This window comes from Rhinopithecus bieti, unplaced genomic scaffold, assembly GCF_001698545.2.
Source record: "Rhinopithecus bieti isolate Rb0 unplaced genomic scaffold, ASM169854v2 scaffold_15143, whole genome shotgun sequence".
NCBI classification, from domain to species: Eukaryota; Metazoa; Chordata; class Mammalia; order Primates; family Cercopithecidae; genus Rhinopithecus; species Rhinopithecus bieti.
This window is the reverse complement of record NW_016808091.1, coordinates 2056830-2082410: the sequence shown is the minus strand read 5'-3', so window position 1 is coordinate 2082410 and position 25581 is coordinate 2056830. Positions and strand designations below refer to the sequence as shown.

The following is a 25581-nucleotide window of genomic DNA, read 5'->3' as shown; positions in this document are numbered from 1 at the left end:
CAGGGGCCAGGCTGTGGCAGGGCAGTGGGGAGAAGCAGCTTGCTTGCTGTGTGATCCTGGGCAGGTTTCTTTGTCTCTTAGGTCCTCAGTCATCAAAGCCTGTTGCTTTCCAGTTGCTGGATCAGGCAGTGGGTGGTGGTTTTGATGGAGAGGCCCTGGCCATGCCCTGCTCTGCCACACCTGAGCCCTGCCGTGCCCCTTTTTCATGCTCTGCTGTCTCCATATGCCCCCTTGTATGTAATTAGGGACATACATGTTTGTATATGTATTGATCGGATAAGATAAACGCTTGCTGATGGTAAAGAAAAAATTAAATCAGATGGGAGGATGAAAAGTGAAGTTGCTCTCTGACACCTTCACCTGTAGTGGAAAGCAGTGCAGTCACATATAGCCAGAAGGTATAAGAAGTTACATAGTCAGAAAGCTCCCTCCTAATCTAGCCTCGTCTGCTCAGTTCCTGCTGTCCTCCAACTTAGTGTCCTCTATATCCTTTCAAAGACTTGGCATTAGGTAAACTTACTGCAAATGTTAACTCTGGATTTGTCTCCCTTTATGCAAAAGTAACCTGTAACACATACTATTTTGCTCCCTGCTGTTTCGCTTGGTGATGTATCTCCAAGATCTTTCCACATCAGTACATAAAGAGCCTCATTGTTCACTCTGTCCAGCTGTGTAGTATTCCATTGCATGTATGTTCCACCCCTATTCCTGCTGACAGACATCTGGTTCATTTCTAGTCTCTGGCTGTGGCAAACAGTGCTGCAGTGCGTCATCTTACACCTTCATCATCTTGCACCTGCACAACCATCTATAGGATAAATTCCCCAAAGTGGAATAGTTGGGTCCAGGAGTGGCTGTGTGTGTAATTTTTTGTTTTTCTTTTTTTTTTTTTCTGAGACGGAGTCTTACTCTGTCGCCCAGGCTGGAGTGCAGTGGCACAATCTCGGCTCACTGCAAGCTCCGCCTGCCAGGTTCATGCCATTCTCTTGCCTCAGCCTCCTGAGTAGCTGGGACTACAGGCGCCTGCCACTGTACCTGGCTAATTTTTTGTATTTTTAGTAGAGATGGGATTTCGCTGTGTTAACCAGGATGGTCTCGATCTCCTGACCTTGTGATCAACCCAGCTTGGCCTCCCAAAGTGCTGAGATTACAGGCGTGAGCCACCGCTCCTGGCCTGTGTGTGTAATTTTAATGGGTATTGCCAAGTTGCTTTCCATGGGGATTGTACTAACTGAGCCTCCCACCAGTGCCGTATGGGAGTGCACGGAAGACAGCGCTTTTACACTGTTCTTCTGGAAAACACATGCAAATGCCTGTATGTGTTCACATCTGCTTTTTGCTTCTACACAGAGAGTAGCAGCCATACGTCCTCTTCTGCTTCGTTCACTTTAAAACATATCTTGGCAATATTCCATATCCACAATACCGAATGTACCTTTTTAAAAAAGACTATGTAATCTTCCACATTCTAAATGTAAAATCATTGTTTAGCCAGTTTTCTATGGATAGCCATGTAGGTTGTTTTCACATTGTCATTTTTATAAACAGTTCTGCAGGGAACATCCTTGTATGTACATCTAGGCACCCTGGGAAGACCCTGAGAGCTGTGGTCCTCAAGGAAGACCTGACACTCCCTGGGGCCCCAGCCTGGTCCACCCCGGCTCTTCCCAGGCCCTGACCTGGCTGCGTTCTTACTTCTGCCCTGCCTAGTCCTGGGACAACTTCTTCCGGAAAGCCAGTGAGGAAGCCTCTTCTGGCTCTGCTCAGCCACGGCCCCCTTCTGTTGTCCGTGAGAGCAGGTCTGCAGTCTCAAGCCGGACCAAGACCAGCAAGTTAGTGGAGGACCACCTGGCCGTGCAGTCCCTGATCCGGGCCTACCAGGTGAGGGGCAACTGAGGCACAGCCTGGGAGGCTGCACTGGCTCGTGGGGTGTGGCCAGGCACTGAGGGGAAGGGATCTCAGCTCCAACATCATCTCCCCAGAGAGCCCTTCCCCTTGTCCTCTACTGAGTGGCACCCACTTCTCTAGCCAGTCTTTGCCACATCACCATTCAGAGCACTTACCACCTGCTTGAATTTTTTTTGTGCATACTGACTTGTGTGCTTGTGGTCTGTCCCTTGCACACACCATGCCCCAAGTACGTGGAGGAGCACTTAGTAAGGGATCAGTTCCAGAGCCTGTTGAATGAGGGGTGAGTAGATTAACCCTTGTTAATTATGTTTTCTCCTCTAGAATGGGCATCCCAAGAGCACAGGGACTGATAGAGCAGGTGCCTAATTCATGTTTATGGAATGAATGGTTCAGTAAACAATTCCCCACCAGTTGCTCCTCCTGGAGACTTAGGCTCTCTCAGGCTGGGCCTCTGCTCTGTCAGAGTCCCAGTGATGGTCTGTGTTTTTGGTCTTCATCGGACAGGACTAATTGGAGGACTGCTGTGGCGTTCAGGCCATAACAAGCATAATCATTTGGAATATCTCTGGAAACTGCTGGTAGGAGGTATTCCGTCAGGGAAATGTGAGGCAGAAGCAAGCCACTGCAAGGCTAGGGTACAGGGGGGCATTAGCAAATGGAAATGATGCTTTGCTTCTGAATGAGGTGCCCAGTGTGTGGGATGGAATGGAGTTCCCCATACACCACCCACCTGGGGATGAAAGAGGGAAGGTGTGCAGGGTTGGGCTCCCTTGCTGGCCTGAGGACCCATCAACTGTGGGCCACCTGGGAGCAAACAGCAGCTAGTTGTATTGTGCCTTTCCTGGCTGGCTGAAGGAAGCAGTGATCTAACCCTTGACTTCAAAAATGAAGAACAAAGATGTAAAACTGTGTATTAAATACAGGGAAATGTTCAGGGTGCTGCCCGAGAGCCTTATCTTCTAAGCACAGGTCTCAGCCCTTCAGTAGCTCTTTGTTCTTTGATTAACCAAGACGAGGCATTAGTTTTCCTGGCAGGGTGGCCTCTGGATTCAGGTGTGTTACTCTCTTGTGCCTGGTGTTGATGAACTCCCACTAGAAGGGCTGCAGCCCCTTACAGGCCAGTAGCAGGCACAGCTCTGGTTAGAATCACCTGCACACTGTACTGAAAAAACCACTGTATTGTTACAGGCATTTTTAAACATATAAAAGGCAGAAGGATAGTGTGGTGAGCTCACAACCCATCAGTCATGACCAGCCTCGTATCCTCAATTTCTCCCTTAGCCTCCGCTCACTGCTGGATTATTTTGAGGCAGATCCCAGATACAGCATTTCATTCATTGAACATTTCAGTATGTATGTCTAGAGAAAAGGACTCCTTAAAAAATGTGCCATGATACCATTATCACATCTAAACATAATAATGCTTAATATGAAATATGCAGTTGATATTTGTGTTTGCCTTTTGTCCTGTGCTTTCTTTTTTTCTTTCTTTTTTTTTTTTTTAGACGGAGTTTTACTCTGTCACCCAGGCTGGAGTGCAGTGGTGCGATCCTGACTCACTGCAACCTCTGCCCCACGCGTTCAAGTGATTCTCCTGCCTCAGCCTCCTGAGTAGCTAGGATTACAGGTGCTTGCCACCACACCTGGCTAATTTTTGTGTTTTTAGTGGAGATGGGGTTTCACCATGTTGGCCAGGCTGGTCTTGAATTCCTGACCTCAAGTGATCTGCCCGCCTCGGCCTCCCAAAGTGCTGGGATTACAGGCGTGAGCCATTGTGCCCAGCCTGTGCTTTCTTTTTACTGCTTGTTTGAAGCAGAATCCAGCTAAATCCACAGGTTGCAGTAGGCTGATGTGGCTCTTATGTCTCTTGTACTTTGCAGGTTCCTCTCTGTTTCTTTTTATGATGTGGAAAAACCAGGTGGTTTGTCCTGGAGGGTTTTCCCGAGTCTGGATTTTGGTGATGGCTTCCTCATGATGTCATTTCATCCATCCCATTGTCCCATGTAATTTCTGTACTTTGACAATTAGATCTAGAGGCTCGATCCCATAGACATTTGATTTTTTTTTTTCTTTTTCAAAATCAGCTTCCTAGTGGTGATGGTGATGGCAGTTAGCAGCTGTGGATAGTGATTTCCTAGATCCTTTAACTCAATAGGGGTTGCAAAAATGGTAATATGCCAATTCTGTTTTCCCTTCTTTATAAACTGAAGTCCTGCTATCAGGAGAAACTTCCCTTTGTTAACTCTGTTTATCCTGAGGTGCAGATTGTGTAGGAAAGACAGGATCACTGCTTGATGTTTTTCTTTTATTCACTGATTTTCAAAATTATGAGGTGATTACCTAGCACACACCAGAAGTGACTAATGAAAGTTTATCTTCCTTTTTTGGATTCATATGAATACATGAGTGTAAGCATATTTGTTGAATTTCAATCTGCTGTAGATGTACTGTCCTTACAGTTGCTCAAAACCTCTTCTTATTCCCAGCACTCGTGGTGTTTGAACACTGCTTTGATGTCAGTGTAACAAGATGCTCCAAGCTGAGCTTGTACATTTCTGCCTATTCCAGAACTGTCCAGGTCTCTGGCTGTTTCCTGCTATTGGTTTGATCATTACTTCTGGGCCATTTCAGGAATCAGAGCCGGGAAAGGGTTTATACTGATGCTTCTAGCGTGCTGTACATGTGGGATTTGGGGTTTGTCCTTGACCCTGTCAATCTTATGGCACCATTGCCTTTTAGAGATGCCAAAAAGATGCCAGTACAATGGCTTGTTTGATTTCCCACAGCCCACATGCAACAATCTTAGAATAACAATTCTTTTTTTTTTTTTTTTTTGAGATGGAGTTTCACCTTGTAGCCCAGGATAGAGTGCAATGGCACGACCTCAGCTCACTGCAGCCTCCACCTACCAAGTTCAAGCGATTCTCCTGCCTCATCCTCCCAAGTAGCTGGGATTACAGGCATGCACCGCCACACCCAGCTAACTTTGTATTTTTAGTAGAGATGGCGTTTCACCATGTTGGCCAGGCTGGTCTTGAGCTCCTGACCTCAGGTGATCCACCCACCTCAGCCTCCCAAAGTGCTAGGATTGCAGGCGTGAGCCACTGCGCCTGGCCAGCATAACAGTTCTAACACTATTACGACTGACTGGTAATAAAAAAGACTTTATGAATTTTTTTGTTTGTCTTTAGGGAATATTCCATTAGGCAGTTGGGATAGTTTCTCTCTGTGTATTTATGCCACTAAGTGGACATATTTATTCATTTGATTCATTTCAGTTTCAATTTTTAAGACTTAATTTTGTTGTATAATAATTAAAATATTTACAAGGTTTGAAAGTCAAATCTTCAAAGCAAGATAAGTTCTTGCTTAAAACTCTGGCTTCTAGCCCTGCCTCTCTATCCTATTTTGTCGCCTCCCCTAGATGATAATTTGTTTTATGTTATGTTTTTTTTTTATGATTTGCCCTTCTAATGCATATATTTATTTGTGTCTTCTCTTTCTTAGATAGTGGGTAGTTCACCATACACACTTTTCTAGAATTTGCTTTTTGGCTTAACAATATTTTTTGGAGACTACCTTGTAGTATCAGATGGGGATTTTCCTTCTTCCTTTTAATGGAAAATCCTGGAGTGCTCCACTGTGCGGATCGCCCATATCCATGTGCCAGTCTCCTGCTGATGGACAGTGGGGAAGTTTCTAGAATTTCACTATTACTAATAGCACTGCAGTGAACACCTTCATGCATAGGTCTTTTTCCTGTTTTTGCCAGGTGCATGTACTTCTAAACCAGGTTGAGCTCCTTCCAGCTTACTGGCTATGGCTGGGTCTTCTAGGCAGCAGTGAAGTGGCTATGGGGCAGAGACATGGGGAAGCTTAACATTTGGAAATGGGAAGAGCGGGGCTGGGGCCCAGAGCCTCACCCTGGAGGAGGTCTGTCCAGCTGGGTCCCAGCCCCACCCTGCCCTTTTCCCTCCTCCCAGATCCGTGGTCACCATGTGGCCCAGCTGGACCCCTTGGGCATTCTGGATGCAGACCTGGACTCCTTTGTGCCCTCAGACTTGATCACAACCATTGATAAACTGGGTAAGACTGGGGACACTTCCTCAGGACAGCTATGGCAGTGCCGTGTGGGTGGCCCAGTAAGGGGCACATGGGCCCAGGGGACATCCTGATCCTTGGGAATTCATGGGGCCCAGGGAGCAGCCCACAGGGCCTCCTTTCCACCTTGCCTGTGTACTGCCTGTTGTTCCTGAGAAGGACACCTGCCTGCCACCTTCCTTAGCTTGTGTCCCATATGTTCAAGCCTGAGAGGCTTGTCCTCCCTGCCACCCTGGGCTCACTCTCACTTCTGCTCCCCAGGCTGGACCCAGAGGGAGGGCACTGGGGAGACTGGGAGGTCTGGTGAGACTGCAGGACTTCACCTGGGCCTGACCCCTCTCCCTCTACTCTGCTGCCTGGGGCTCGGCCATGCCTCCTTCTCCAGCCTTCTATGACCTGCAGGAGGCTGACCTTGATAAGGAGTTCCAGCTGCCGACGACCACCTTCATCGGGGGCTCTGAAAACACCCTCTCTCTGCGGGAGATCATTCGACGCCTGGAGGTGAGCACAGGCGGGTGTGTGGGGCACGGCTGAAGCAGCTCGTCGGAGCTCGCCAGAGAACGGGAAGGCACTGCCTTTTTTGTTCCAGACAGCAGGGATGTTAGCCATCCCTCTTCCCCGCTCCTCATGGCGTCCCAATGTGTCTCCCCAGAACACTTACTGCCAGCACATTGGCCTGGAGTTCATGTTCATCAATGATGTGGAGCAGTGCCAGTGGATCCGGCAGAAGTTTGAGACCCCTGGTGTGATGCAGTTCTCCAGCGAGGAGAAGCGGACACTGCTGGCCCGGCTGGTGCGCTCCATGAGGTTGGCACCACCCGGAGGGCCAAGTGGCTGGAGGTCCTGCTCCAGGGCTTTATGAGACATCGCACGCCCTGCCTAAGAGAGCAGGAGGGTACCACAGGGAGGCAGAACTGGATTGGCCTCACCGCTGGCTGCAGGGAGGAGAGTTGGGACCAGGTGTTTAGGCAGTTTGGCCAAGAGCTGGCCCACGGCAGAGCAGGTCAGGTGGGCAGGGATGAGGCTCTAGGAGAACAAGACAGCAGGACACTGAGCAAGGCCAGAAGTGGCGGGAAGTGGCTGTGGGAACGTTTGGGCAGAAAGTTATCCCTGGTGTGGAATGAATGTGGCCGCATCACCTGTCTGCCCACTGGACTTTTCTGAAGCTGGGTCCCGCAGGGCTGCAGGGCTAGGGGAACACCTGACTCAGCGGCTGGATGCAAAGTGGATTCCTGAGCAGCGAGGTGTGACCTGGAGTTTGGATTAAGCTGGGTGGAGATCTTTGGGACTTGGCGAAGAGAGCCCTTGGAGTGTGGCAGGAGGGTAGTGGGCTAGGAGTGGGTGGGTGGTGGCCTGTGGGAGAAGCTTGGCTATGAGGAAGAGAGAGGGTGGCAGCTGGGAAAGGGTGTAGGCAGAGGCCTTTGGTTCAGCTGGGAAGATTCCCAGCCTCCCCTAACCCTGTGTTCCTTGCTGGGTGGGACAGGTGTGGTATCCATGGTGTGCCCTGGACCATTTGACAAAAGGAGGCTTTGTGACTTCCTCTGTCCTGGACATTCAGCTCTGAGCACTCATGAACAGTCCCTGTGAGCCCCAGTCCCATCCCTCTCCATCCCTTTCCCTCTCCTCTCCTCTCCCCATCCTCTCCCCAAGCAGGTTTGAAGACTTCCTGGCCCGGAAGTGGTCCTCAGAGAAGCGGTTTGGCCTGGAGGGCTGTGAAGTGATGATTCCTGCCCTCAAGACCATCATCGACAAATCCAGCGAGATGGGGATCGAGAATGTCATCTTGGGGATGCCACACAGGTGGGTCCCCCTCCCCGCTGGCATCTTGCCCATTCTCTTTCAGCCCAGGGGACAGAGGTGGGAGGGATGAGATGGAAATAGGAGCAGAGGTGTTGGTGGGACCTGGGGGAGAGGTGGGTTTTTGGACAGTTCTAAGTCCCTGGGCCTGGCCTTCTCATCACAGAAATTGCCAGGCACTCGGCCAGAGTCACCTGGGGCCGGGTACTAACCAGGTTATCAGGCACCCTCTCTCCCTGGCCATGTTGCTGCTGTCCCTAGCAAGGGTGAGATCTCAGAAAGGGGTGCAAAGTGCTTCTTGAGGTTCCTGTGAATAAGGAGAGGTGGAGGGGTTTCTTCCAGGGAAGGGAGGGCAGGGCCTGGGCAGTTGTTCCCAGGTTGTGTCTCCCACAGGCAGGTCTGTGGAGATGAGCCGAGGGTCTCTGACCTGGCTGCAAGCTGACTGCATGTTTCCCTTGACCTTGATGAAGATCTGGGAGGCTTGCTCAGCAGTGGGGCTTTACCTCTGAAGCTGGAGCCTGTGAGGAAGCAGGAGGGGGAGTGCAGCCTGGGGGGCGGAGACCTCTGTGGCTGGGGTCCTGCTGAGTGGGCGTGTGCACATGTGCAGAGTGGCCTGTGGGAAGGGCCCTGGGCCTTTCCTGTGACCAGGAAGCTGCTTGTGCTTGGGCTAGCCCAGGACTGCATCAGCATGAGGGCATCCAAATGCATGGTGCAGGGGTCCCCATCTGTGGCTGGCCTGCTGGGAACTTGGGGTTTGTCATGGGGGGCCTGGGAATGCCTAGTGTCTGGTCAGAGGGTTAGGCAGAGCTGGCCTAGTGACCTGAGGCAGCAAGGAAACACAGGACCTCAGGCCTCGGGCCATTACAGCAGCAGGAGAGGATGGTGCCTGGTGATCGGGTGGCCTGAGGAGGGCTCTGGGCATGAAGGGGCTGTATTAGGCCAGGCCAGGCCTCCACAGTGGGGGAGGGAACCCTGAGGCCTACGGGCTTTGCCAGGTGAGAGCCCGGCCCCTCTGGCTCCAGGGGCAGGCTGAACGTGCTGGCCAACGTGATCCGCAAGGACCTGGAGCAGATCTTCTGCCAGTTTGACCCCAAGCTGGAGGCGGCAGACGAGGTGGGTGCCACGCTCAGGTCCCGGCACCCTTGGAGAGCTGGGTATTTGGGAGGTGAACTGGGGAGGGGCTGGACTGGGAGCTTCCGGGCTGAGATAAACCTTGAGATGGATGCATGTGGAGAAGCCAGCGAGAGGCTGGGTGTTTGCCTGAGGCCCCTAAGGCTTTTGGGAGCAAGAGCTGCAGTCTGTGGTAGCTGGGAGGGCCCTTGGATAATCTGGGTCAACCTCCCTGTTTTGAGCTAGGGAATCTGAAGCCCAGAGACGCAAAGTCTTGCTGGAAGTTGGCTCAGTTCTGCTCATGTGGCTGTGCCTCCATGTCCAAAGTCCTGTCCATCAGCCAGGAATGACTCCCTTGCTCGTTTGTTTGCCCAACAGAGCCTTGGGTGGTGAGGATGGTTTTCTTTACCCATCGACCTGCTGAGGAAATGTTGTTCCTGTGCCCACCCCCTCCCTGGGAGGCCTTGGCCAGGCCTTCAGCCCAGACTGCCTAGCCTCTTTCTTTCCTTTTCTTTTTGAGGCAGAGTTTTGCTCTTGTTGCCCAGACTGGAATGCAATGGTGCGATCTCGGCTCAATGCAACCTCTGCCTCCTGGGTTCAAGCGATTCTCCTGCCTCAGCTTTCCAAGTAGCTGGGATTACAGACACGTGCCAGCACGCCTGGCTAATTTTTGTATTTTTAGTAGAGATGGGGTTTCGTCATGTTGGTCAGGCTGGTCTTGAACTCCTGAACTTAGGTGATCTGCCTGCCTCGGCCTCCCAAAGTGCTGGGATTACAGGCATGGAGCCACCACTCCCGGCCAAGTGCCTAGCCTCTTTCAAAGTCCTGCCCATCTTCCCTTGCAGTAGCTCTGTGGGTCCTCTGGACAGTGAGCCTGTCACTCCCTCCTCTGTGTCCCTTTGCTGTCAGGACTGTCTCCTGCTGTCTCCAACCTGCTGCCTGTGTGTGTGTGCATGTGTGGACCCATACCTACTGGCTCCTAGCCTAGGTCTTTCTGACATCCTGTTCCTTTTGTTCTAGCACTTTCAGCCTTCTAAGCCTCAGTTTGCTCTTCTGTAAAACGGATAAAAGCGATGAGTCAAAGATGTGTGTATACTGGAAAACTTGGCCAAAGGATGTTTAAAATGAAATTACTATTTTTTTCAACTGAAAAAGAAATTTGATCATTGTAAAAACAACAAACAGAACAACGGTTATACAATGAGAAGGTGTTCCTCAGTGAGACTCCATTCTTGTGGCCAGTTTTGTTTGTGTGCCTCTGTTGTGTTTAGGTGTGTACTTCTAGAAACATTTCATGTTGATACTGACAAACCTCTTTGTCTAGCACAGCTTTATTTGTAAGAGGCCATGGGCATAGCCGTGACGCCAGGTGGCACCTTGCTGTTTTCACTTAACAAGTTGTCATTGTTTCCTGGCTGCACACAGGCTTCTTACAGCTAGAGCATCCCTTGTGCTGGACCTTGGGTTGTTCTAATGAGGGTCCTTGCACATGTGTGAGCGAGTTTATCTGTTAGATGGTGTTGGAGCAGAGCAGTGACTGGAGCTAAGGGGGTGGGACTGAATGACCCTCCCAGGAGCTGGCAGATGTCAGCAAGCCCATCCACAGTGTGTGACGGTGCCAGAGCCTCCACCCCACTTCCTTCCACATGCTCTCGAATCCTTTCATCTTTGCCAATATGATAGGTGCAAAAGAGGATTTTGTTGTAATGCATTTCTTTGTTATGAATTCAGTTGCTTATCTTTTCACATGCTTTTGAGCCATTCGTATTTTTCTGTATATTCCCACTTGTGGCTTTTGCTCATTTTCCTGTGGAGTTTTTGGGCTTTATCTTCCTGATTTGTAAAAGCATTTTGTACATTGAGGGAATTTGCCCTTTTCCTGCATTTGTTTATGAATGTTTTTCTCAGCTTGATATGTTTCCCCTATCGCTGGGCGGGGGTTTGCTCCCCCATGACAAAGTTGTTAGAATTTAGGTGTCTTGTATGTTTTCGGTCTTAGGATATTGTGTAGAATGCTGTAAGTCTTCCTTGCTTCAGGATCGTAAAATGTTGTGTGTCCCTCATTGCTGCCCTTGGTGTGAGGAGTTGGGGGATTCAGCTTCAGTGTTTGCTGGCGGCCTGGCCGAGGGTCTCCGCACTGATGCCTAGGCCCTGCCCTTCTCTCCCTGTCTTCCCTGCCGCTGGATGGCCTTCCCCACTCCCATGCTCTCCTGCTCCGTGGTCAGTGTGCAGAGAGGCTCTGAGCCAAGGCCCAGGGTCCCTGTCTTCCTCCCTGGGGCCAGTGAGGAGGGGCAGTGTGATGAGGAGAGAGGGGTCAGGGACAGCTTGGCCCTCCGAGGCAGTGGGATCCGGGGATGTGCCAACCTGACTATGGGCTGCAGTGCCTGCCTGTGTGTCTACCTGTCTGGTGTGGGAGGGGGGATCCATCTGTTCCCACTTCCCACCTTCAGGCTCCGGGACGTCAAGTACACCTGGGCATGTACCATGAATGGATCAACGTGTCACCAACCGAACATCCACTCTGTCCGCTGGTCGCCAACCCCTCCCACCTGGAGGCAGTGGACCCTGTGGTGCAGGGGAAGACAAAGGCAGAGCAGCTATACCGTGGAGACGCCCAGGGCAAGAAGGCAAGCTCACCTGAGAGAGCCCCGAGGACCTGGACCCTGCGGGGTGGGTCCAGAGGGCTAGGCCCTGGGTCTCCACAGTACAGGTGCGGGGCTGGGCTACGCAGCCCCTCCTGGCTCACACCTGCCCTGCAGGTCATGTCCATCCTGGTTCATGGGGATGCTGCCTTTGCCGGCCAGGGTGTGGTATATGAGACCTTCCACCTGAGCGACCTGCCCTCCTACACAACCAACGGTACCGTGCACGTCGTCGTCAACAACCAGGTGAGCATGTAGGCTCCACGCTGGGTCTCACAGCGTCAGCATTCCTGGAAATCCAGGAAGTAGCTTGGGGGGAAAGTGAGATGCTTCTGGCTCTGAGCCCACTGCTGTGCTGCTTACCAGGCAGGACCCTGATCTGCCCAGCCTTGGCATCCGGTCTGTGAAATTGGGGGACACAATAGGGAGGGATAAGCAGGGCTGGAAAGACCAAAGGAGCACCTGTGTAGCGAGTACCTCATGGAGGCTGGCTGTGTGCAGCCCCGCATTGGCAATCTTAGACACAGGGACCTTGGTGCCCTTTCTCTAAGGCAGCTGAGCTTCTAACAACTCATCTGGAGTTTAGAAAGCCCGGTGTTCATTGCCTTATTTGCATTAAGTTACATCATCTTCTGTGAACATCCTATGAGGTAGGAATTTAAGTGAGCCCTTTTTATAGATGAGGAAACAGGCTGTGGGAATGTAAGCACCTTGCCCCAGGTTGCAATTAGCAGTTTTTGGGACTGGGATTTTTCAGGCCTGTGTTCCTCACTACCAGTGTGTCAAAGTGACTGGCAAAAAAGAGCAGGCTCCACCCGGCTGGTGTTGCTGCTGTCTCCGTGGGAGCTGTTGCCGTGTCCAATTGTGGGGCTGCTCACCATCACCCTGTCGTGTCCCACATCCCCCCGGACACCTCAGTGGACCTTGAGCATTCCCCTGCTCAGTCCCCGAGGCTGGCACCTTCTATCTCGCTCTAAGTAGAGAGGCGCAGCAGGTTTCTCCTGCCTCTGCAGATTGGATTCACCACAGACCCCCGAATGGCCCGTTCCTCACCATACCCCACCGACGTGGCCCGGGTGGTCAATGCGCCCATCTTCCACGTGAACGCCGATGACCCAGAGGCTGTGATATATGTGTGCAGTGTGGCAGCCGAATGGAGAAACACTTTCAACAAAGACGTTGTCGTAGACCTGGTGGGTCTGGAGACTGAGGCCAAGGCATGGGTGGGTGACTCATCCCTGCTGTGCTGAGCCAGCCTGGTCTTCAGCATCTTCAGCACTCAGGGCTGGGAGTGCTTCTTGGATGAGAGATTTGTGCCACCAAGAGCAATCTGTGCAAAGGCCTGAGATGGGACACTCATTCGGTGATAGGTGATAGTGGAGCTCAAAGGGCTCCCAGTGGGTGTGCCCTACCTGGATATTCCCCAATTTTGCAGCAGCTACATTGAGCACATAGCGTAGGGGAGGGCATGAGCCCCTCTGGCTGCTCCTGCAGGTCTGTTACCGCCGGCGCGGCCACAATGAGATGGACGAGCCCATGTTCACCCAGCCACTCATGTACAAGCAGATCCACAGACAGGTGCCTGTGCTGAAAAAGTACGCAGACAAGCTGATTGCCGAGGGCACGGTCACCCTGCAGGAGTTTGAGGTGGGCAGGCAGGCTGCATGGGCACCTAGGACAAACTTTGCATGGGGACCTGGGGAGGGGTTGTAGATGTTACCAGCCCAGTGCTGAGCCCTAAGGATTTAAAGAAGTAGCCACTGTGTTCCTTGTCCCCAAGAGGCCCCAGTTACCAAAGGGGACCAAGAACTAAGGATGCAGTTACAGCCAGGTGGGACACAGTGGGTACTGCAATGTGGGGGAAGCCCAGCCTTGAGCAGGCGTGCAGGAAGGCTTCCTGTAGGAGGCGGCCCTGAGCTAGGGTTGTCCCCATGATTATCTATGGAGTGTTGGTCCTTCCACCTTCGTGGAACTCTGAGAGCAAGGACTACAAGTTTCCTCCGATCCGCTTGCTGAGCATACTGCAGGCCTGCCCAGCCTCGTGGTACCCGTGCAGGATCCCCTGAACTCTGAGACTTTGGCTTCTAGCCATGAGGTCCCTACTGACCAGAGACAGAGAGTTCTAGAAGAACTTGGTAACGGGGACCAGGACTTATGAGTCCTAGTGGACTGGGCCTCTGGCTGCCCAGGGCTTTGCTGCTCTGTCCACACCTTCCCCCTGATTCCAGGAAGAAATTGCGAAATACGACCGGATCTGTGAGGAGGCTTATGGCAGGTCCAAGGATAAAAAGATCCTGCATATAAAGCACTGGTTGGACTCCCCCTGGCCCGGTGAGCAAGCAGTGTGTGGCTCAGACAGACTACCCTGGGCCTTCAGGTCTTGCACTGGGATCAGGTCTGGAATGGCCCTAGGTGACAGCTGTCATTGCCTAGTCTAGAGGCTGCAGGCTCTATCCCTGAGGTCCTAAAGCTGTGTGGGGCCGATTCCTGCAAGTCAAGGATAACATTGCTCTCTGAGCATGGATGGCCAGGTGCTCACTGAAAAGGGAGGGCACAGCCAGGTGGGAGGAGGGAGAGGAAGCCCTGGGCACTGGATACTTGGGTCCGGGGTGCTCAGAGGGCCTCCCTGGGGGCAGGGTTAGAACAGCTGTGACCCTGGGGCCCAGAGGTGGGTGTTGGGCCTGTGGGGGAGTTGCAGCTGTGGCTGTCCAGCTGTCGCAGGTCCCAAGGGTGGGCTCAGGGTGAGTCCGAGTGACAGTGGAGTTTAGGAAGCCATGGGCCCCTCAGTCCTGGGGAGGCAGGCTGGCCAGGGGGATCAGAGGCCACCACTGACCCAGTGTGGACAGAGCCTCTCTCCCTGTCAGGCTTCTTCAACGTAGATGGGGAGCCCAAGAGCATGACGTGCCCAGCCACAGGGATCCCTGAGGACGTGCTCACCCACATTGGCAGCGTGGCCAGCTCTGTGCCCCTGGAGGACTTTAAGATCCACACCGGTGAGGTTGCTGGGCAGGCTGCAGCCCAGGCTGCTGGCCCCACCCCAACATTGTGCCTCGTAGGGAGGTTGGTTGGGATGCAAGAGAGATGGTGTGTCGCATTCCTGCTCAGTCTGCGGTGGGTTCACGTAGCTCTCGGCACCTCGTCTGTGCCTGTGACAGTAGCTCTTCTCAGGGTGGGCGTGGTGAGCTGGGCAGCTCCAGATGCCACACTCCCAGCTGGGTACCAGTGACAAGTCTTAGGTTGGGTTTTCAAAATGACTTTGCTGGGGCGTCCCTGGGTCAGGCAGGAGAGCAGGAAAGCAAGGACTCCCATGCGGGGGCTGGAACACAGCCTGGAACTTGGGCAGGATTCTGCAGCTGAAAGGACAACGGCTTGCCGGTGCCTGGACCAGTGACCGCGGGCAGCCACCCACTCCGGGGGCCCCTTGGCTGGGGCCACTGTGACCTTTGCCTGGGAAGTCCGGAGGGTCCCCTGTGGCTGTACTGAGGTGCTACACACCCTCTGACCCACCTGGAGGAGTTCTGAGGGGATTCCCTTACATTTTGCACCGAGACCGAGTGCCCTGGGGCAGCTGCTGACAGCGTCTGGGGCATGTGCCCGCTCTGTTAGTGTGTTAGCCTCTGTGTGTGGGGCCAGCAGGAGCACAGCATAGGCCTGGGGACTTGGGGTCAGATCCGAGTACCTTGACAGCTGTGTGATTTGAGTAAATGACTCCGTGCCTGATGGTGTCTGGAATGAGGCCAATGCTCGCCAAGTGGTACCTGCTCCACCTCCCCACGGGCTCAGGGTGGCCCCTTGTCTCAGCTGGAGGAGGGATGCCTGGCCCTGGGCCCTCCTGCAGCATCCTTGCCCTCCAGCCACATCAACAGACAGCTGCCCTGCTTTGTGCGGGGTGTGTGCTGAGCACCTACATACCCCCGCCAGGGCTGGCTGTCCCGTGGCCCTCAGGCCAGCACTCTCCTCCCACAGGCCTCTCTCGCATTCTGCGGGGCCGTGCGGACATGACCAATAACCGGACAGTGGACTGGGCGTTGGCAGAGTACATGGCCTTTGGCTCCCTGCTGAAAGAGGGCATCCACGTGCGGCTCAGCGGGCAGGATGTGGAGAGGGGCACATTCAGGTGAGCACGGTGGGGCTCAGCATCCGCACAGGAGACCTGGAGCGGAAGCTGGGCCTGGCTTGGGGATCCCGAGGGGGGCCTTTGTTGGGGTGGGATCTTCACAGCATCCCTAGCCCCTGCCCTCTGGCGGCATTATCAGAGGGCCACCTTGCTGACCCCCCAGGGTGAACGTGCAGAGCTCACTGCTGGGCCCAAGCTGTCCACTGAGGTCAAGCCTGTGGCCCTCTGTGGTGCTCAGGATCGTGTGTGTGTTGGGGGATTGTGTGTTGAGTGTGGGGGAGTTGTGTGTGGTATGTGTGTGTGGTGTGTTTGGTGTGTATGTGTGTGTGTGGTATGTGGTGAGTGGGGGGAGTGTATGCGGGGTTTGTATGGTACGTGTGTGTGGTGTTTGGTGTGTGTATGGTGTGGGATATGTGTGTGGTGTGTTTGATGTGTGTGTGGTGTGGGTGTGATTGTGTGGCGTTTGGAGTGTGTGTGGAGTTTGGATTGTGTATGTGGAGTGTGTGTGGGTGTGTGGTGTGTATGGATGGGGTGTGTATGTGTGTGGTGTGTATGTGGGGATGTGTGTAGTTTGTGGTGTGTATGTGGTGTGTGTGTGGAGTGTATGTGGTGTGAATGGTGTGTAGTATGTGGTGAGTGGGGGGTGGGTGTATGTGGTGTGTGTGTGGTATTTGTGTGGCATATTTGATGTGTATGTGGTGTGTGTGTGGTTGTGTGGTGTGTCGTGTGTGTGTTGTATGTGTGGGGTGTGTATGTGTGCAGTGTTTGTGTATGTGCGTGGTGTGTCTGTGGGGGTGTGTATGGTATGTATATGTGGTGTGTGTGTGTAGGAGGGTATATGTGGTGTGTGGGTGTGTGTGGTGTGTAGTGTGTGGTGTATGTGTGGTGTATGATATGTGTATGGTGTGTGATGTATGTGTGGTGTGTGGAGTGTGTGTGTGGTGTGTATGTGTGTGTATGGTGTGTGTGGGGGTGTGTGGTGTGTGTGGAGTGTGTGGTGTGTATGTGTGTGTATGGTGTGTGTGGGGGTGTGTGGTGTGTATGTTGTGTGTGTGTAGTGTGTGGTGTTTGTGGTGGGTGTGGTGTGTTTGTGGTGTGTGTGGTGTGTGTTGCATGTTGAGTGTGGTATATGTGTGTGGTGTGTGGTTTGTGGGTGTGTGGGGGGGTGTATATGGTGTGTGTGGTGTATATGGTGTGTGTGGTGTATATGGTGTGTGTGATGTGTATGGTGTGTGTAGGGTGTGTATATGTGGGGTGTGTGTGAGGGGGTATGTGTGTATGGTGTGTGGTATGTGTGGAGTGTGTGTGTGGTATGTATTATGTGGCGTGTGTGATGTATGTGGTGTGTGTCATGTTTGGTGTATGTGTGGTTTGTGGTGTGTGGTATATGTGGGGTGTGTGGTGTGTATGTATGGGTGTGTGTGTGTGTATGGTACGTGTGATTGTGTTTGTGGTGTGTAGTCTGTGTGGTGTGTGGTATGTGTAGTGTGTGGTGTGTGTGGTGTGTATGTGTGGGTGTGTGGGTGTATATGGTACGTGTTTGTATTAGTGGTGTGTAGTCTGTGTGGTGTGTGTTGTGTGGTGTGTGTGGTGTGTGTGGTATGTATGTGTGGTGTGTATAGCGTGTGTGGTGTTTGGTGTGTGTGCATGGATGTGTGTGGTGTGTGTGTGTGGTGTGTTTCGTATGCGTGGTGTGTGTGTATGTGGTGTTTGGTGTGTGTGGTATGTGTGTTGTGTGTGTGTGTGTGGTGTGTGTGTGTAGTGTGTGGTGAGTGGGGATACGTATGTGTGTGTGGTATGTGTGGCATGTGTATGTATGTGTGTGGTGTATGTGTGTGTATTGCTGTTAAGCCAGCCCCTATCTTGCTTGTTTGCAGGTGTCTTTGTGAGTCCAAGTGGGGACTTGACACTTGTCAGTTGGCCACACCACATTTCCTCTGGTCCAGGGCCCTAAAATGTTCTAGGTCCTGCCTCAGTCCGCTCCTGGTTAGCAAGCCAGGGTGGTGTGGCTTCCAGGACTTGACCAGCTGGCTTTCTTATTCCTGGTTGCTTGTCTCTGCTGGTCTTGCTCCAACCAGGACCCAGGTGGTCCTCTGATGCACCCTGAGCTACATGTCAGTCCTAGCCAGGGTCTGGGGTTCAGCCAGGCGCCCCTCACTGTGCCCACCTCGGCTACTGCACAGTGGTTTCTGTCTCTTGTGAATTGGGACAGGGCTGGTGAGATGATAAAGAAGCCAGCAAGACGGGGCAGCTTCTAGGCTGCCCTAGGAGGTGGCTCTAGCTGGCACCTGGGAAGTGTCTCATCAGGTCCTCTTTATGGGTGAGAAGCTGACACTCAGGGAGGTGCCACAACTCAGTTCCTTCCCACAGACCCCTCAGTGCATGTTGTGTGTGGGCTGCCGGCAGGCAGGGGGCATACTGCAAGAGGGACCACATGGCTCTGGTTTTCCACAACCTTCTTGGATGCCATCCTGTGGGACCCTGCAGGTTTCCTGGGACAGTGACGGAGGCTTGCCTGCCTCCTGCTGCCCAGCTCCCCTGCTCCAGGTGAACAGGTACCAGGCCACCTGCCCTCTGTCCCTGCCCCGGTCTGTGTCTCTGCAGTCACCGGCACCACGTTCTCCATGACCAGGAGGTTGACCGCAGGACGTGTGTGCCTATGAATCATCTCTGGCCTGACCAGGCCCCGTACACCGTGTGCAACAGCTCCCTCTCGGAGTACGGAGTCCTGGGTGGGTCCACACTCTCCTGCAAGCCAGGCAGGCCCCAGACACCTGGGGACCAGAGATGGGCTGGGAAGGGACTGGGGCCAGGGCCTGGGAGGGGCAAGAGATGCTCAGAGCCCCTGAGGGGATGGCCCTGGGGGATGGTGATTGGGCTGCCCCCACCTAAGGCCATGTGGGAGATGAAATCGTGTCCCATCTGGGCCCCTTGGGGATCCCAGTTAGGGGGCCCTGCTTGCTTTGAGGGGGCTCTGTAGGTATCAGGGCCCCAGTGGGCACAGACAGAGAGCCCAACAGAGTCTGCTGCGGGTTCCAGCTGCTGAGCAGTCCAGTCTTGGCCCAGCCCTCCCGCATTCCTCTGAGCCCCATCTCACCTGTGCCCTGCACCCTAGGAACGCTGCACTGAGATCCCTTCTCTGGGCTCTGGGCTTCCCTGCCTGTGTCCCCTGTACATGCTGTCCCTGAGCTGCATCATTAGCTGGCTCACCTCCTCCTCACTGCCTGCCCCTAGAGGCCAGGCAGATCCCGCCCCCAGGGAGATGCCTCTAGGGTTGTTTCTGCCCCTTCTTAGCAGCTCTGCATGTTTTTAAGGAGTTATTCTTGACAGATGGTCCCTGCTGCCTCCCCAGGATACCTAAATATGGCTGAACCTGACCACACATGATAGCAGGGCTGAGGGTAGCATCTCTGGGCATGTTGTCAGCCCCCAGGATGGTACATTCTACCCTTTGAATCCCAGGGAATCCCTGGGTTCGTCCTGGCTTGTGAGAAGGATGAGTGGGGGCGTGGAGGATATACTGAGAAAGGGCTGAGTTTGACTGGAGCCACTGCTACTTGGTGACAGCGTGCAGCAAGCTCTATCTTGTCTTCTGTTTAGGCTTTGAGCTGGGCTATGCCATGGCCAGCCCCAATGCCCTGGTCCTCTGGGAGGCCCAGTTTGGGGACTTCCACAACACGGCCCAGTGCATCATCGACCAGTTCATCAGCACCGGCCAGGCCAAGTGGGTGCGGCATAACGGCATTGTGCTGCTGCTGCCCCATGGCATGGAAGGCATGGTGAGGGCTGTGGTGGTGGCTGGTGGCTTGGTGGGCTCTGGTGGGCCTCGGAGGGACGGGATGGACCCTGGGCCCCTTGTCGAGTTGGATGGTATGTGCTTTCCAGGCCCCTGGAGCACGTGGGTCTGTGCAGGGTGGGGTCTGCACATATGCGTGCTGCAGCTGCTGAGACGATGATGCTACCCCTGGCAGAAGGCGCTACCGCGTATGAGTGCGTGCTATGCACCAGGCGCTGTTCAATGCTTCTGAATGTTAACTCTTCCAATCCGTACAGCAACCTAATGAAGTAGGCCCTGTTCCTGCGTTTCAGATGAGGAAACTGAGGCACAGAGCAGGGGAGTAGGTTGCCCAAGGTCTCACAGCTAGTAGCTGGGCTTTGAAACTATCCTGTGCAGTACTGCCTGTCCTCTGGTCCCCTCCTGTGTGACCTGCCTCTGCATCTACACATGGGACAGAGGGAAGACATGCAGGCTGGCCGCATCCTCTGGAGGCTCCTGGGCTAGCAGGAGGGGAGGAAGGAGCAGAGTGTCATGTGATACCGTCTGGTGGGGAGGCGGCCTGACCAGGCAGAAGGAGACAGGCAGGGGGCTCATCGCCACCATTATGCCCGAGCGGTGTTTAGTTCTGAGCACTTTACAGGCTGCATACTCGGCATCCTCACAACACTGGGGCTCCGTGAGGAGGGAGGTGAGGCTCCCTGCTTGGGGCTGCCCACTGTGAAGGCAGCTTCTTGGGAGGCGGGAGCTGGGCCAGGCTGGGTGTAGGGGGCTGGGTCCTTGGCCATCCCCACCAAGACGGGGCGAGTGACGGCTGTGGGGTGGGTCACCCCCGTCCTGCAGGAGCCGGCTTGGAGATGCCCCTGGGCTTGTCTTGCTGCTTTCATGGAGCAGAGCGGTGCATGTGGGTGAGGGTGGGCGAGGCCCAGGCTGAGTTGGGTCGGCCCCTACCTGGCTGTGTGGTCATGGGTGGTTTCTTACCCTCTCCTTGCCTCTTCATCTGTGCAGTGAGGAAAAGTCTGCATCATGGGGCTTTTGGGTATTAGCGAGTAAGTTGTGTGGGGTACCTAGAACTCTGCCTCCTGTAGCAGGTGCTCAGTCAGTGGCAGCCACTGTTCCAGGACATTCCAGAGAAAGCACATCTCAGTGTGGGCTTTTTGCTTTTTCTTCTGTCCCTGTGAGTTCACACACTGTGCTAGCTCTGGGCAGGCCCCACTGTGAGGATGCCCATTCTGCTCTTGTTCCACGTTCTTGGTTCATTTCTGTGGTTCAGGCTCCAGGGTGAGGGCGCCTCCACTGAGATGCCCTCCAGACTCTCCCCTGAGCTTAGGGTCCCTGCAGGGCCAGATGTCTGTCCCATGGTGGGGGCCAGCCTGGGCCATCTGGCATTTGCTTTCAGGGCCCAGAGCACTCGTCTGCGAGGCCCGAGAGGTTCCTGCAGATGAGCAATGATGACTCCGATGCCTACCCCGTGAGTGTTGCTGCTGTCCCCAGGACAGGGGCGCACCCTATTGTGCCCACAGGGCTAAGAGTCCAGGGTGTGGGTGCAGCAGACAGCCACCCTGGCCATACGCATCTCGTCCCCACAGGCATTCACCAAGGACTTCGAGGTGAGTCAGCTCTATGACTGCAACTGGATCGTGGTCAACTGCTCCACACCGGCCAACTACTTCCACGTGCTGCGCCGGCAGATCCTGCTGCCCTTCCGCAAGCCGGTGAGTCACCGTCCCAGGGCAGGGGTTACACGCAGGGGCCCTGGCCAGACAGGGCCAGCTGGCAGCTGAGCGTGTGTTTCCCTTCCAGCTGATTATCTTCACACCTAAATCTCTGCTGAGGCACCCAGAGGCCAAGTCCAGCTTTGACCAAATGGTATCCGGTACGTGCCTGGCCCGGGTGTGGGGCGGCCCACACTGGGGCGGTGGCCTATCGCGTGGCTTCTGCTCCTGGGGCTCCTCCATCCTCCCCTCTGTCTGTGACTCTGCTGACCTGCAGCCGCTCCTGGCATGGTCCCACTAGCAATAGGGTTGGGAGGCTGGCACAGTGGCTGACCTGGGCCAGCTCAGGTCATGTGGGCTGAGTCCATGGCAGAGTCCACTGGGGCCCCGTTAGGCCCTAGCAGGGCTGGTTGAGGCCTGCCAGAGGCCTGCTGAGTTTGCAAGATATTGAGTATCATTCATTCCTTTGTCCATTTTTAAAATTCATGAGCCAAACAGACATTACAGGCCCTGGGGTCCTGGTTCCCCTCCAGGAGTCTTTGACCTTATTTACCTGGGAGTCAGATCAGATAAAACACCTATAGTTGCAGTTGAGAGGTGACTGTGATCCAGGGAAGGACAGGTGTGAGGCTGGTGGAGCAGAGCTGTCTTGGAAAATGGTCCTGGGCAGTAGGGGGAGGGCCGGGAAGGGCCTCAGCGTGGACAGGGGTTGGATTTTCTCCCACGTCTGTTTGAATGTCCCCTCTGTGCGGGTGGGTGGCTGAAGTGGGCAGTTAGAGCTCTGATGTCAGGACTAGACTACCTGGGCTGCTTGCCCTGTGCTGGCTTCTCTCTTGAGGGCCTGGGATCCGTTTGGCCTTTCTGCCCTAGAGTCCTCACCTGAGATGCAGGGATGCAGGGACACTACAGTAGCCTCCTGAGAGGTTTTGCAGTGGGCATGACCTGGGGTCAAGATCATGGGCTCAGGAAGGAGGAATGGATGGGGCTTGCAGGTGAGGGCTCAGCTGCCAGGCTGAAAGAGGAGGAGCATGGAGCAGCCTCCTGGGACATCTGCTTAGTGATGGGGGACTGCAGTGCTCTGCAGGAGGTGGGCACAGCTGGGCGGAAGCAAGGTTGGGGCAAAGGATGATGCCATCATGTCGCCTTCTCTATCTCCTTCAGGGCCCTTCTCATTGTACCCCCACCTCCAGTCACCTTAAACATGATGCTCTCAGGGCTCAACCCTTGGGTGTCTCCACCCCTCTCCCTATGACAGCTCAGGGTGTCAACTGTCCCCTGCTCCATCTTTTAGTTCAATAGGTGTCCACTGCAGCCACAGGTCCAAACCTGCAGTTAGTCTCAGTGGCTAAGGAGAGCCTGGGGCCGCAGGCCTGGTCCTGAGCTGCCCCAGCCCCTCTGGATACCGACATGTCTGCAGTGTCCTATTGGTCCCTCAGGGACCAGCTTCCAGCGGGTGATTCCTGAAGATGGGGCTGCAGCGCGGGCCCCTGAGCAGGTGCAGCGGCTCATCTTCTGCACGGGAAAGGTGTACTATGACCTGGTGAAGGAGCGGAGCAGCCAGGGCCTGGAGGAGAAGGTGGCCATCACGCGCCTGGAGCAGGTGTGCCTGAGCCCCTTGCACAGTCAACTGTGTAAGCTCATGTCGCTGGCCCCGGCTCTGGCCAGTGTGCCAGCCAGGCCAGGTGAAGGCTGGTGAGGCCCTGTGCCTCCTGTTGGGGGGGTGCTGGGGACACACCGCCCCTCCTCTGGCTATGCTCCTTTGTTCCTCCCTCCCCAGATCTCTCCATTCCCCTTTGACCTGATCAAGCAAGAGGCAGAGAAGTACCCAGATGCGGAGCTGGCCTGGTGTCAGGAGGAGCACAAGAACATGGGCTACTATGACTACATCAGCCCACGCTTCATGACCATCCTGAGGCGCACGCGGCCCATATGGTACATGGTGGGGCTGCTGATTGCCCCTCACCTCGGCCCTGAGGCTCCATCCTGGCTCCGCCTATCCCATGGGCCATGCTACCTGGAACTGGCCCTGCCTTTCTCTGGGCTGCATTTGGAAACCAAGGAGTTGGCCCCATAGTCTGTGTCAGCTCTGTGCACCCTGTCTGTGGTGGGACAGCTTACCCATGAGGGATGGGGCATCATCTGGACTGGCTTTGTGTTTGTTCTGCAGCCAGAACTGAACTAGAGAACCTGCTGCATGTCTCAAAATTCCTGCCTTTGATCTCAGGCCAGTTATGTAGCCCCTTGGAGCCTTAGTCCCTGTATCTCTACAAAGGGCGGTGATAAGATTAGATCTGATGTATGTATTAGCCCTGGCACATGGTGGGTGCTCAATACTGGCATCATGTGTCCGTGGGAAGATGGGAGAGGGTCCTGAGAAACTCCAAGAAGCCAAGTGTGTTTGTCCCCAAAGCCTTTGAGTTGTTGCCTCGTTTGTTGTCCTCATGGGCAAGTGCAGTGACATGGGGGGACAGTTTCTCTCCACTCTTCTGTGGCTGCGTGACTTGAGTTTGACCCAGGCTTCGCAGCTCATTGGAAGTGGTGCCAGGGCCAAAAGGCAGGGCCTGTAGCTTCGAGGTCAGCCGTTCTCAGATGTGTGCCCCCTGCAGTCCTGGGGTGAAGGTGGGGGTGGGGAGATGGCTAGGCCCAGCCTTCACCTTAGCTTGTCTCTCCTCCAGGTATGTCGGCCGGGACCCAGCGGCTGCACCAGCCACAGGAAACAGGAACACTCACCTGGTGTCACTGAAGAAGTTTCTGGATACTGCCTTCAATCTCCAGGCCTTTGAGGGCAAGACATTTTAGAGCTGGGCAAGACCTGTGTAGGTCTCGCTGTGGGTTGGCTGGGGACCAAGGAGGTGATGGAAAGGGTAAGGGTGAAACTCCCGCCCAGGAGAGGGGCTACGGGGCCCCAGGATAAAACAGACTCACACAGTGACAGGACCAAAGAACCAGCACTGCTGGCCTTGGTTGTCATGCCAGAATCTGCCAGGACTGAGGGAGCCAGAGGAGTCCTATAGGCAGGCTGCTGTGCTGGCGCATCCCCCAGCTGCTCCCATCTTGCTGGAATTTCTTGTGCGGCTTCTCCACCTGCATCTCAAGACGGACACCCAGGGACCTGTGTCTGTGGCTGCTCCCATCCTCGCAGCCCTGGCTGCTGCTCGCCACACCCTCGCTCATCTGTAAATTCAAAGCGATGTTCTCTTCTGTGCTCTTAGAAGTAGGGAGTTGAGCAGTGACTGCCAGGGGCAGCGAACCTGTGGGGTGATGTGTTTGCGCTCTGTTTTATGGGGCATTCTTGCGAGATGTGTCATCTTCTGTGTGAAATGCAGCCACAGCTCATGTGTACCAAAGTAGAAAACCAAATCACGGAGAAATAAAAACATGCTTCAGAGAGATTTGCTGTTTTCATTTCATGTTGTAAGACTGGGGGAGGGATAGGCGGTTGAGAGAAGGTAGGGAATGGGGAGAAAGTTAAAAAAAAAATGGAGAGAAGAAAATATCCGCCTCCGTGGATATTTTTTTGAGATGGAGTTTCGCTCTTGTCGCCCAGTCTGGAGCGGAGTGGCGCGATCTCGGCTCACTGCAACCTCCATCTCCCAGGTTCAAGTGATTCTCCTGCCTCAGCCTCCCGAGTAGCTGGGATTACAGGCGTGCGCCACTATGCCCAGCTAATTTGTTTTGTATTATTAATAGAGGCGGGGTTTCACCATGTTGGCCAGGCTAGTCTCGAACTTCTGTCCTCAAGTGATCCACCTGCCTCAGCCTCCAAAGTGCTGGGATGAGAGGTGTGAGCCATTGTGCCAGGTTTTCATTTGAGCACCAGGTAGTGTCTGTTGGCTTCTCCACTCTGGCCTTTTGTTGGTTTTGCTTCCCTGTGGAGATACTGGAGAAGCTGCCGCAGGGGAGGGATGTTTTGCTTGGAGCAGATCGTTTGTTCATTTATCCCCTTCTCAGAGCACTTCCTCCTTGGTGGACACTGGGTTTCAGGTGGAAGGCATCCGTCTGCGTGCTGGCTCTTCACATCAGGAGTCCACTGGGGAGACATGTCAGCTGTTCAATTCATTGAGTTGTGAGTTTACGTTGGAGGTCAGTGCAGACGGCTGTGGGTGTCAGGGAAGGATCCCTGGAAGAGCTGGTGTTTGAAGGAAGAGGAAAAGAGATGAACCTCTCTGGAACAGACACAGAAATACCATAGGGCTGGCACGAGCAACCTAAAACAATCAGCATGAGGTTGGGCGGTGGAGTGTTAAGTTTCATCAGCCTCAAACATAGCTTGCTGAAAAATTAGCCAGGCATGGTGACGCATGCCTGTAATCCCAGCTACTCAGGAGGCTGAGGCAGGAGAATCACTTGAACCTGGGAGGCGGAGGTTGCTGTGAGCCAAGATCGTGCCACTGCACTCCAGCCTGGGTGACA

At 54.3% G+C, this 25581-nt stretch overlaps 1 protein-coding gene across 1 annotated transcript in view; it reads left to right on the top strand.

The window, feature by feature from the left end:
* OGDHL (oxoglutarate dehydrogenase L) overlaps positions 1-24560 on the top strand; it is a 28636-nt gene extending 4076 nt beyond the window's left edge. Inside the window, exons 3-23 of the mRNA XM_017885517.1 lie at positions 1711-1881; positions 5895-5997; positions 6398-6513; positions 6665-6819; positions 7666-7812; positions 8832-8922; positions 11370-11546; positions 11679-11807; positions 12575-12754; positions 13056-13208; positions 13790-13892; positions 14426-14554; positions 15528-15678; positions 18283-18410; positions 19279-19457; positions 20853-20924; positions 21043-21168; positions 21257-21329; positions 22605-22768; positions 22946-23100; positions 23844-24560. Of these exons, the coding sequence (XP_017741006.1) occupies positions 1711-1881; positions 5895-5997; positions 6398-6513; positions 6665-6819; positions 7666-7812; positions 8832-8922; positions 11370-11546; positions 11679-11807; positions 12575-12754; positions 13056-13208; positions 13790-13892; positions 14426-14554; positions 15528-15678; positions 18283-18410; positions 19279-19457; positions 20853-20924; positions 21043-21168; positions 21257-21329; positions 22605-22768; positions 22946-23100; positions 23844-23967 (2826 nt within the window). The 3' untranslated portion in view covers positions 23968-24560. The remainder of the gene's footprint in view (positions 1-1710; positions 1882-5894; positions 5998-6397; positions 6514-6664; positions 6820-7665; positions 7813-8831; positions 8923-11369; positions 11547-11678; positions 11808-12574; positions 12755-13055; positions 13209-13789; positions 13893-14425; positions 14555-15527; positions 15679-18282; positions 18411-19278; positions 19458-20852; positions 20925-21042; positions 21169-21256; positions 21330-22604; positions 22769-22945; positions 23101-23843) is intronic.
* Positions 24561-25581: the final 1021 nt, after the last annotated feature.